General features: G+C 53.8%; 1 protein-coding gene across 1 annotated transcript in view; it reads right to left on the bottom strand.

The window, feature by feature from the left end:
- Positions 1-12,571, bottom strand: part of LOC133341448 (cysteine-rich protein 2-like) — a 34,092-nt gene that overhangs the window by 9,907 nt on the left and 11,614 nt on the right. Inside the window, exons 4-6 of the mRNA XM_061550089.1 lie at positions 10,278-10,436; positions 5,353-5,424; positions 321-415 (exon numbers count right to left, since the gene is read on the bottom strand). Coding sequence (XP_061406073.1) covers positions 321-415; positions 5,353-5,424; positions 10,278-10,436 — 326 coding nt within the window. The remainder of the gene's footprint in view (positions 1-320; positions 416-5,352; positions 5,425-10,277; positions 10,437-12,571) is intronic.

The following is a 12,571-nucleotide window of genomic DNA, read 5'->3' as shown; positions in this document are numbered from 1 at the left end:
TGTGCGAGTCTCTGGGTCTCCCTGAGTTTAGGAGATCTGTGCAATTGAATGGGACTTAGCAGTGACCAGGCTGAGGTCACTGTAGTTGGCCGGTTATCTCTCGGATCCGAACCCAAGATCTCAGTGGCGCCACCACCCGGCCACCTCGTATGTCGATGAGAGACGAGGGGGCAGTGGTTTTATTTTACATGATGGGGGTCCGGCGATCCGACGCCGTCTAGCAGGGGGAAGGGAGGTAGCCGATCGGTGTTACCAACAGACACGGGGCCCGTGATGACCTTTTTGACCTTTGACCGATAATGTCTGGCCAGGGCACTGACCTCGGCGTGACCTCCCGAAGCGAGGGTTTTGCTGCATCGCTCGCAGCGCAGGCACGGGCGGTGCCAGTCGTGACCCAGAGACGTGACCTTCTCCGCTGTGGGGGGAGGGGGGGGGGCAGAGGAGGGGGGGGGAGGGCAATGGTGGTGGATGGATGATGATGATGGAGGTGGCGTTAGGAGTTGGAAGTGTATGGTGGAGTAAGTGCGATAGTTGTGGTTGTTGGTGGTATTAAATGTGATTGTGGTTGTGGTGAATGGATGATGATGATGGGGGTGGTGTTGGGAGTACAGTTGGTGGTGTTAAAAGTGGTTATGGTGAAAAGAAAATGATGATGATGTAAGTGGTTTTCGGTGAAATGTGTGGTGGTTGTAGTGGTGGTGGAGAATGGTGATGACGATATCAGGTGGTGGTGATAATGATTGGTGGTGGTGATGTGGGTGGTGGTGGTAGTGATGAGCATGATTGGTGGTAGTTCGTGGTGATGTCGATGTCAGTCAGTGGTGGCGATAGTGGTGGTCGGTGGTGGTCAAGGTAATGTTGGTGGTTGTGATGGTGAGGGGGTGGGGGCACGGGGTAGAGGAGAACCACGATCAGTCCATTTGCCAACAGTTGATGACACATGCGGTGACAAAGACAAAGATCCACCGTATAGCCTTACCAGACTAGTGGGGCAAGTGCTGTTCGCGAGCACCTATGAAGGCCACCATAGCACACGTGTGGGTGGGTGGCCAGCACCACGCCCGACCGCCTTTATCTCCTCAGTGTTGATGTTTACACACCACACCAAGTACTCATTTGAGGCTGAGTCGACCTAGGGGAGGGAGCCCTAGTGTTGGCCATGAGCGGGAATCGAACTCGGGTGGCCGGGTCCGTAGTGCAGCGTAGCGCTAACCGATATGAGTGGTGACGCGTCGCCACGATGGGAGACCATGAACGGGAAATTCACGAACAAATTCACAATCTACGTTCCTGGGGAATTCCAGTCATGGGGAGGAGGTGGCTGAAAGCGGTCGGGGAATAGGAGGGTGGGAGGAGGATGAAGGGGAGAAGGGTGCCTGTGCATAGTCACCAAGGGGCCCCCATGTGGAGTAGCCGAGGGGGCCCATGTGCAGGATATTTGGGAGTCACAGCGCAGCACCAACAACAACGAGGCCCAGGGGCAGCCCAGGGGCAGCCCAGGGGCAACCCAGGGCAGAGAAACAACAAGACCGCTGCTCCCATCTCCTGCGCCATCTCCACGGTGGCCGTCCTTCCTATCGGGAGCCGTTCCCATCCTTCGGCATGCCATTCCGTCACCATTCTCGACCGTCGGTCATCGCGGCTCCCCTTGCCCGCCTGTGGCCGTGACGCGCCAAAGCCCCTCTTTGCACGTCTTAACCCGTCAACACGACGCCTCCAAACTTGCGAATGTTCTCCGCTCGTTCTCTGTTTATTCGCCGGTTGCGTGCCGTGACAGATTCCACACCGAGGCGGCACATTTTTGTATTTTTATTTTCCCACGGCCGTAAGCGCAAAGACGCCAGGATTGCGGACCGCCAACTGAAGGGGCGTAGTGTCCATAGGGGGACACTCAGAGAATGGCTCGTTGAGGTCATTGCGGTGATGTGTGCTCAGCTTTACCGCGGACGATCCAAGTGAGCGCGTGGCCCTCTGCGCGGCTTCTCCGAATCTTCATCATTAAGTCACCGGTGACTGGGCCCAGCCCATCTACTCGCCACACTTGGGGAACCCAGTTTGAGCACAACTCATGTGCGCCTATGTGAATTTTATGGGTTCCAATACAAGTCAGTGGGTCCATGTGTGAGCCTATGGGTCTCTATGCGAGTCTATGAGTTTCACTACGAGTCTATGAGTCTCTATGGGAGTCTATGAGTTTCACTATGATGGTATGGGCATCTATGCGAGTCTATGAGTTCACTACGAATCTATGGGTCTCTATGTGAGTCTATGGGTTTCACTACGAGTCTATGGACCTCTGTGCCTCTCTATGGGTTTCACTACGAGTCTATGGGTCTCTGTGCGAGTCAATGAGTTTCACTACGAATCTATGGGTCTCTATGCGAGTCTATGAGTTTTACTACGAATCTATGGGTCTCTATGTGAGTCTATGGGTTTCACTACGAGTCTATGGGTCTCTATATGAGTCTATGGGTTTAAATACGAGTATATGGGTCTCTACGTGATCACGTAAAAATCGTGAATATTGTGCAACAATGAATAATAATTTTCCCGTCGGCTCGGGTAGAATAATGTTTCGAGAGTGCAGGCGGTGCAACTGCCCCTGGGCCAATGCCAACCACGCCGCAACACCGCTGGTGGGAGCAGTCTGTAGTTGTTGTTGCTGCTGTTTTTATTTTGTTGCTGTTGTTGCTGCTCTTATTGTTTTGGTTTTTGCTGTGCTGCTGTGATATTGTTGTTGTTGCATTGCTGTTTTTTGTATTGTTGTTGCTGTTGTTGCTGTTATTGCTGCTGTTGCTGCTGTTGTTGTTGTGTTGCTGTTGTTGTTGTTTTTGCTGTTGCTGCGTTGTTGTTGCTGTTGCTATTGTTTGTTGCTGTGTTGTTTTTCTGTTTCTGCTGCTGTTGTTGTTCTTGCTGTAGCTGCTGCTGTGTTGTTGCTGTTGCTGCTGCTTTGTTTGCCGCTGTGTTACTGTTGTTGTTGTTGTTGCTGCTGCTGCTGCTGCTTCTGTTGTTGCTCTTGCTGCTATTGTTTGTTGCTGCGTCATGCCCTAAGCGCGATCGACGTCTCTCTCCGCATTGCGAAGTCGCATCCAATGCGCCCACGCGCTCCACCGCGTAACGGGGCCTCTCTGCCCGATTGAATCATCTCTAGACCGCACAGACGCCACGCGGTAAGGGAGGGGCCCACCGTTGGAGATGCTGGGGGTGCTGGGGCTTTGGGGAGTGAATTGCGAGATGAGTTATTGAACTGCGCTGACGCTTGTGGTCGAGCGCTTTATTTATTTATCTCGTGACGACGGCGGTCCAATCTCCCGCAATGCGTCCAATCTCATTAGGCCTCGCGAGAGAAGAAGAAGGCTCTGGCTCGGAAAGTGCTTCGTTGGGCGACCAATCACAATCAGAAGATTTATATATTTATATACTCGAGGAATCAGATGAGCTATAAAGCCCCTTTTTTTTACACATGTCCAGTGGTTTCACAGGTGTCCAATTAATTGGGTGGCATCAGCTGCTGCTGCTGCTGCTGTGGTGGGCCGCAGAGCAGTACCCGTAGCAAAGAAAAATGCACAGGGTGGTTGTATTGTACTTCTATGTTCACCGCCTTCAGCGCCCTCCCGCAATGACCAACCCGCGGTCAAATAACCCCCACGACCCGCTCGGCGTGGGGCGGAGGCCCTCACCCAGCAGTGGATACGCGCGACACATGGAGTGGGTGGAGTTGGTGGCGCTGATTCGGCAACAATCACCAGGGTAGGGCTCTCGGTCATTTTTATTGACCCAGCTGAGAATTCAAGACCTGGGTCACCGAATAAATAAATAGAAACTCATTTTTATTTTACCAGATACGGCCTCACTGAGATACATTGCTGTTTTCAGAAGCGACCTGGCGATCACAAATGACAGCTCAGCAAAGTGGCTTATCACGCGGAAATTTCTAGCAGCAGCAGCCAAAATTCTCTGAACGGGGCGTGATGTTTATTCTCAATGTGGAGGGAGGGGGGGGGGAACCCCGAGGACCCTGAGAAAAATCCACGCGATCACGGGGAGAGAGAGCGAGACCCGCAAACTCCAGAATATACATCAGGCGTCAGGGTCGGGGTCGGGATCGAAACCACGACCTCCTGTATACCAGGCGAGGTAGTTAACATCTCCTAGCTACCGCGAGACCAGGAGTCGCACTCGGTAAGCAGAGTTCATAGCGTCCCGTGATTGACACGGCGTGGAGGAAGAGGTCTTCATCCAGCAGTGGATTTGACCGAAATGGCTGGAAATTGTAATACATATGGTTGGCTACGGAGACATCTCACCACCGTGGCGCCCATATTGACGAAACCAAAGCAATGAACAACAACAACAACAATGAAGCCGAAATAAATCGGGAGCAGCAACAAAAAAAAAACACCAACAACAGCTGCACCGCAGGAAAAGTGTGGAAACAAAGTGAGATGCTGCGATGGGAGTCGGGACTGGGGCGGGCGGATACGAAGTGCTCCAGTGAAGTGCGCAGTGCCCCCGTAGAGTTTGAATGATTCTCACGGCGCTTGGAAAGGTGGGAAGGTAGCTACTGAAGGGGGACATCCCCCCCCCACTCCACACCGTGGCGAGCTGAAGTTCAGTTCGAACACCGGGGAGTGGGTCAACCCCAGAGGTCGCAAACGGGTTTTGATTCCTTACCCGTACCCGTACCCGGCCGCACCAGGGTCGCAAATGGGTACCCGTACCCGTACCCGTACCCGGCCGTACCCGTACCCTACCCGTAACCTACCCGTACCCGGCCGGGTACGGGTAGGGTACGGGTATCGGGTACCTGATTGCGACCTCTGGGATGAAGCCATGTTGCAGGCGCGGGTGGGTTGATTCTAGGAACTTAATTTGTAAAAAGAGACAAGACGTTGGGAAATGAGTGACAAACAGTTACTCACCAGTGACTCACGGCCTACCCGTACCCGGCCGCACCAGGGTCGCAAACGAGTACCCGTACCGGCTGGGTAGGGGTAGCCGGGTATCGGGTAGGGTACGGGTATCGGGTACCCGGTTGCGACCTCTGGTCAACCCTCAAGCCACCGTGGAGTTTGACCACAAGCGAAGTGCCAACTCCGTGAGGGGAGCGGGCGGTGCGCGCGGACGTGAAAGTCGCTGTTGTTGTTTGTTTGTTTGTGAAATATTCTTTTCTTTTTTCTTTTGTTGTTTTCTATCTACGTGACTTTACCGAAAGAACCAAAGAATATGAATTCCTGCAGTCGCGAACGTTTTCAATCAAAATGTGTTTGTTTGTTGTTCGTTGTTGTTTGGTGTTAGTTGCTGGCTGTTGTTGTTTTGTTTCGTATTGTTGTTGTTTGTTGTGTCTCTCACCGAAGTAAACTTTCTTTCCGCAGCGTGGGCAGAGCGACACCTCCCCCGCAAACGAGGTCATGCTGGTGCTCACTGCAAGAAGAGAGCGGTGGGGGGCAGCGGGGGGCAGGGGGGAGGTGGGGTGGGAGATAGAGCACACGGGGGGGGGCAGGGGGAGGTGGGAGATATACACACGGAGGGGGGGGGGGGTCATGACCCTACTGTCAGACTCAGCAGTGGCGGCAGCAATGCATCCGACAAAGGAGTGCAACGCTCCATCGATTCGTTCATTCATTCGGTCGCTCGTGTATTCATTGGATCACGGCGGTGATTTAGTGATGGGCTGGGCATTGTGGGAGGGATTGGCCCACTCACGAGATTCAGGGTGGCCACTCCCGACTGTCGTTTTTATTTATCGTCTCGATTTGTGGCGGCTCTCGCGTTTTCTCTGCCCGGTTTGTGCGATTCTTGTTGATTCCCTCCGTTAGTCTAAAAATGTCACATCGGCACGCTCGTGCGAACGATCGATTTGAGGGCGCGTGTGCGTCGGCGCGCGTTAACGCTCCGTCATACAGCGGCCCGCGGAGGCAGATACCGCAGAGGCTGCGTCTGCGATTCCTTTGAGTGACCTCTGAGATGCCTTCGAGTGACCTCTGCTCGTCGCAGTGCACGGGACCGCCCCGCCACTACGGGGAAATGTTCGTCACGTGACAATTAAGCCCGTGTGTCTTAATCCCCAGTTCTGGAATTTAGCCAAATTCAGTGCAAAACAACATTTTCTTCAGTAGTAATAGGTTTTTACCCTTTTATCTGGTTATTGCAAACATGATCCCTTGTATAAAGGTGTCAGTTTTGGTGCCAGATTAAAGGGTAAAAACCGATTACTATATCTTGCTACTGGCAAAGGAGGTCTCATAATGTAAACATTTTCTTCGTTTGATGAGTTTTTTTCATTATTGATGAGCGGGCTGTGACCCTCCATGAAATCTCACGACACTTGCGAGTCCAGATTCATCGCGACTCACGGTCAATGTGAGTCCGCGAGGCCCTATGCGAGTCGCTGATGACCAGGCTGACTCCATCAGCCCGCTTGACTTTGAGAGCCCGGTTCAACCATGAGCGGCTGAACCCTGGATTCGAACCCAGGATTTCGGCGGTGCCAGCTGATCGCTCTGCCCTCTGAGCCACCCAGTTGCTTTGGCAATGCAGCCTGCGAGTTCCCGCATGCCAACGCGCATACTCATCATCACTGTCATCACCATCATCACCATCATCACCATAATCATCATCACTATCATGGTCATTACCATCATCATCACCATCCATCACCGTCACCATCATCATCGCCATCATAGTCATGACCATCATCATCAACAACATCCATCATCATCACCACCATCATCATCATCAGTCCCTAGGCACGACCGGAAGGCGCGAATTGACCGACCCCATTAGGGGCTTTCGGAGACCGTGATGTGGTCCACTAAAAGCCTGGCAGGGCTCCCGCGCAGCTGCAGCTGGCAGGGCGCGTGGGTCGCAGGGAGAGGAGCGGAGATGGGCGTCGAGAGAACGGCGGCTTTGGGGATCCTCTCTGCGTGCGCGTGCGCCACTCGCCCGCCTGTTTGCGTGCGTGGGTGTGTGAAAGTGTGCGCGTGCCAACCATGGTGATGATGATGGTGGTAGCAGTAGTGGGGAGCAGTCGTGCACTGCTTAGCGCGCTGCGCTACGAACCTGGCGACCCGGGTTCGAATCGCGCTCACGGCCAACACCGGTGACGATTGTTTGAACCGGTCCTGGGCCTCCCCTAGGTCGACTCAGCCTCGAATGACTACCTGGTGCAGTATGTAAACATCGCCACTGGGGAGACGAAGGCGGCCGGGCGTGGTGCTGGCCACCCACCCCCTCGTGTGCTGTGCCGTCCTTCATAGGTGCTACTCGCTAACAGCACTTGCCCCAACAGTCTGTCCAGGCTATACGGGGGATCTTTGTCTGTGAATGTGTGCGCGTGTGTCTATGAGCGGTGGCACAGTGGTGGTTAGCGCGCCGCGCTGCTGACCCAGCGAGCCGAGTTCGATTCCCGCTCATGGCACAAGTCAGTGGCAATTATCTGCACCGGCCCTGGTGCCTCCCCTAGGTCGACTCGGCCGTAACCGAGTCGCTGGCGCCGTTTTGTGTGAGATGGAAAAAAAAACATCGCCTCTGGGGACGCAAAGGTGGCCGTGCCTGGTGCTGGCCACACCACCACCCCCCCCCACCCCCTCTCGTGCGCCGCTCCAACCTTCACACATGTTTTCAAACAGCACTTGGCTCAAAAGCCTGCGGAGGCTACACGGGGGATCGTCGTCTTGTTGTGTGTCGTGTTAGCTTTCCGTGGTGGCAGCGCGGCACTTGCATTCTGCGCCAAGCACCAAAGGCTGGGGGGGTGGGGGGCAGGTTTGGGGGTTGGGGGAGGGAGTCCCTTTACTATGAGAGAGGGGTGAACGAACTTGAGACAACAGAGCCCTGATTAGCACGCCGTCCCTCTGCGTGTGCTGCTGCTGCTGCTGCGGTGGTGGTGGTGGGGAGCGGTGGTGTAGTGGTTAGCGTGCTACGCTACGAACCCGGCGACCCGAGTTCGATGCCCGCTGCCAGCCACCAACACCAATGACGATTATCTGAACCGGTCCTGGGCCTCACTGAATGAGTACCTGGTGCAGTGTGTAAACATCGCCACTAGGGAGACAACGGTGGCCGGGCATAGTGCTGGCCACCCACCCCCTCGTGTGCCGTGCCGGCTTTCATAGGTGCTCGCTAACAGCACTTGCCCCAACAGTCTGTTCAAGGCTACACGGGGGATCGTTGTCTTTGAGATGGTATGTGTAGTGATGATGGTGATGGTTTGGAGAGGCCTTCATCCAGCAGTGGATTGACCACGTCTGATGATGATCATTGCTACAACCACCATCATCGTTATAGTAATCGTTATAATAACCCAGATTCTTCCAGGGTGGGAATCTGTCCAAATATCCTTTCAACCGTTGAGTGCATCCGGACCATTACATCAAACGCTCCCTTGCTGCCAGGGCACGTCACGCCACTTGTACGCGGACTTGATTAGAGAGCGTTTTGTTTTCACTCAGATCATTTACGCCACTGTGCCGATAGGAAGCCAGCTCCACCCGCTCTCTTCGCCCCACCCCCCTCTCTTCAACCGCCCCCCCCTCCACCGCCCCCCCCCTCCACCCTTCAACGCCCCCCCCCCCTTTTCAACCGCCCCCCTCCCCACTCTTCACCCCCCCCCCACTCTTCAACCGCTCCCCCCACCACTTTTTACCACCCACCCCCCACTCTGTAATCGCCCCCCCAACTGTTCAACCGCCCCCCCCCTCCACCGCCCCCCCTCCACCGCCCCCCCTCCACCCTTCAACGCCCCCCCACTGTTCAACCGCCCCCCTCCCCACTCTTCACCCCCCCTCTTCAACCGCCCCCCCCACCATTTTTCACCCCCCCCCACTCTTCACCCCCCCCTCCCCCCACTCTTCAACCGCTCCCCCCACCACTTTTCACCACCCACCCCCCACTCTGTACTCGCCCCCCCAACTGTTCAACCGCCCCACCCCCCCACTCTTTAACCCCCCCGCCACTCTCTAATCGCCCCCCCCCAAACTCTTCAAACCCCCCCCCTGCTCCTCCCAACCAGCTCCCGTTCACTGTAGCCAGAATCACTTCCCTGTGGTCTGGCGCGCCGCGATTCAATCAACGCGGCGCGCGAGTCGCCACGGGGACACACGGCGAGGTGCGTTGCCCCCCATCGCCCGTAGCCCCCCCCCCTCTCTGCGGCGGAGATTAACGACGTCGTAACAACGCCGTCGTGTTTCGTCTGGGTTCTTTGTTGTTGTTGATGTTGTTGTTGGGATTCTTGTTCAGTGTTTGGGTTTACACGGCGAACGGCTCGCTGACGGAATCGGAAAGGGTTGCGATTATTTTTTAAATCCTGGTTTTGGTTGGTCGACTCGGCCCCATCATCTCTGCGCGGTGGTTAAAATAAGTACTGCTTTGTGGGGAGGGGGGGGGGGTTCAACTGTGGCTGTGTGACCCTGCGGCCCTCCGTGCTGGCTCTACAGCTGATTAATGTCGATACTACACTGGCTGACTCATTTATAGACTCACCCGCCCGCCATAGGAATATGGAATTGCCACCACTGTAGCCACGGGAGGGTGAGCACCAATGGCTTAGTGCTAATCTTGCGGCAGGTAACCACTTTGACTTGGACCGTGAACTTCATCCTTGTTGATGTGAAGCCCTCTGGTCAATCCACGACTGGATGACGTCATCCACCCCACGTCCATGTCGTGTATGGGTGGCTATCATTGACCATACTTCACCGCGATTATCACTGCGGGCTCGTGAAGGTGGGGAGCATAGAAGGAATACAGTACAACGTCTGGCCGTGAAGTGGTTAGCGCTGCAAGTGCGCTGACGGACCGAGCGATCCCAATTTGATTCCCGTTTAAAAAAAGCAACAACGGTGGCGAAATATCCGAACCTGTTGTGGATCTCGCCTTGGTCGACTCAGCCTTAAATGATTACCTGGTGCGGTGTGTAAACTATCAGCACCAGAGAGACAAAGGCGGCCCGGTGTGGCGTTGCCCACACCAACACCTTCATGCTTAACGTGCCATTCAGGCCTGCAGAGGTGCTCGTTTACAGCACTTGTCCCAACAGTCCGTTGAGGCTATAGGGGGGACCTTTGTCTTTAACTTTGTTTTGCCATCGTCACAACGTGTGAAACACAGCTGGTACCACAGCTGCCATTGGGGTGGGGTGAGTCAGAGGGTGAGGGGAGGGGGCTCAGCCCCCCTTAGCCCCCCCCCCTGCCAATGCTACCCCTCCCCCCGCTACAGGGCTGTTGTACCCCCCCCCCCCCGGTACCACGTCTGCCCCCCTCCCCCCCCCCGCCCCTCACCTTTGCTCGCCGTCTTGGAGGGGGCTGCGGCCCCCTTGGCGGCCGAGGTCGCGGCCGGCTGGTCAGGAGCCGGGGTCGAACCGGGGCCTCCGTCTGCCGTGGCGGCCGCCGCCGCCGGCGGCTCGTAGATGTAGGAGCCCGCGCCGCCGATGTTGACGCCTGCGAGCGACAGAGACGCACAGAGACGCACAGAGGTACACGCAGACGCATGGAGACGCGTCGAGACGTAGAGGGATACTACATAGAGACCCGTAGAGAGACTCGTAGAGACACATAGAGACCCATAGAGATATGTAGAGATGCATACAGATACATAGAGACCCGTAGAGACACATAGAGACACAGAGATACATGCAGACGCATGGAAACGCGTCAAGACGCAGAAGGATACCTCGAGACCTATAGAGATATCTAGAGATGCATACAGATACATAGAGACCCGTAGAGAGACTCGTAGAGACACATAGAGACCCATAGAGATACATTAAAAGCACGAGGCACGGTAGTGGGAGTATAGCCATGCCACCTTGGCCATGGACCAACACAGTGACCCCCACTGTGGTCTGAGCCCCTTCAGCGGAGGACGAATTGACTTGCTTATTTCTCTGCCCCCCCCCTCTCTATATAATGCCTCACCTCAGAGGCGTTGTTTCTCTGTGTGTCTCTCTGTGTGTCTCTCTGTGTGTGTCTCTCTGTGTGTTTCCCTCCCATGTGTGTCTCTCTCTGTATGTCTCTCTCTGAGTGTGTGTTGTCTCTCTCCGTGTCTGTGTTTTATCTTTCTCCCTGTATGTGTCTCTCCCTCATGTGTGTGTCTCTCTCTCTCTGTGCATCTCTCTCTGTGTGTCTCTGTGTTTTGTCTCTCTCTCTGTATGTGTTTGTATCTCTCTTTGTGTGCCTCTCTCTGCATGTGTGTGTCTCTCTGTGTGTCTCTCTCTCCGTGTCTGTGTTTTATCTCTCTCTCTCTGTGTCTCTGTCCGAGCTTGCATTCTTTCACACCTGATGACGGTTGCTTGTGTTGCAATCGAAACGTCGTGGATTCTATTATTTATTTTATTTCTACGTGACTTTACCGAAAGAACCAAATAGTAGAGCATGCTTTGTTTGCAGAGAGAGAGAGAGAGACTTGACTCCTTGAAAAATGTGTTGTCTATTGGCGGTTTGAACATATGAACACCTCCTGTGTCATTGCCATAATGGGTAAAGACTCTTCTTGCAATAGCTGCATTCTTTACGCATTAGAGACGGATTATTTTCTTGTCTATTTAATTCACCGTCAATTACCGCTGATGGTGTTCGCTCGAGGCGTCTTATACAACAGACTGCAGGTGCTCGAGATTAACGGCTTCATTAAGCGCTGATCTTTGAAACTTGACAGCCTCTTGATGGTGCAAGGCACAGTGAGTCTCTCATTGCTTCGACATCCAAGGAAGAGGGTCCCCTCTCTCTTCAAGTTTATTGTCAATAACCACGTGGGGAGCTCAAGAGAGACCAGGATTGAGCGTCGTTTTGCAAGAGGGACCTGGGAGTCGCCGGCGATGACAAAAGCCTAACACCAAAAACACGTTACGAAATGAAAAGAGAAAAAAAATTTGTAAAAAGTTAAGAGAATTAAAGTCACGAAAAGTAAAGAGAAGAAAACGTGACAAAAACACGTTACGAGAAGAAAAGATAATTTTTTTTTTAAAGTTAAGAGAATGAAAGTCACGAAAAGTAGAGAGAGAAAAAACTTTACAATAAGAAAAGAGAAAAAAACGTTACAAAAAAAAGTACAACAAAGAAGCAAAGAGAAATAGGAGCAAAAACAACCACGGAGAAATCGTAGCTGAAGGAGTCAGACTGCCGGAGTCGACAGCCGGCAATCTCGCTACTCTGGCCGATGTGGTGGTGGTGGTGATGGTCTTTGTGGCGAGCCAAGTTCTGGAGGTGGTCTTGGTCGCCGTGAGGAGCGGTGGGTCTTGACTACGATCGCTTTGAGCTTAAGCCACCAGGTGGCAGTAGAGCAAGCGGGTCACCATACTCTTTAGTTTTTCAGGTGTGACAGCTCCAGAAAAAATACTGTAGCGTATGCTGGAGCGGTCACACCTGATGACGGATGCTTGTGTTGCTTCCGAAACGTCGTGATTTAATTTAGTTGTTTAATTTTCATTTGATTTTGTTTTCACCTAAGTGACTTTACCTAAAAAACCAAAGAGTTTGGATCCTTGCAGTCACGGAAACTTCAAAATCTCAAGCGGGTCACTGTTTACCTTTCCCATACACTTTGCACTCGTGTCGTGTTTTTTTATAGTTTTGTT

Source organism: Lethenteron reissneri, chromosome 11 (assembly GCF_015708825.2).
Source record: "Lethenteron reissneri isolate LAM-NWPU_2019-01 chromosome 11, ASM1570882v1, whole genome shotgun sequence".
Taxonomy (NCBI): Eukaryota; Metazoa; Chordata; class Hyperoartia; order Petromyzontiformes; family Petromyzontidae; genus Lethenteron; species Lethenteron reissneri.
This window is presented reverse-complemented; position numbering and strand designations above follow the sequence as displayed.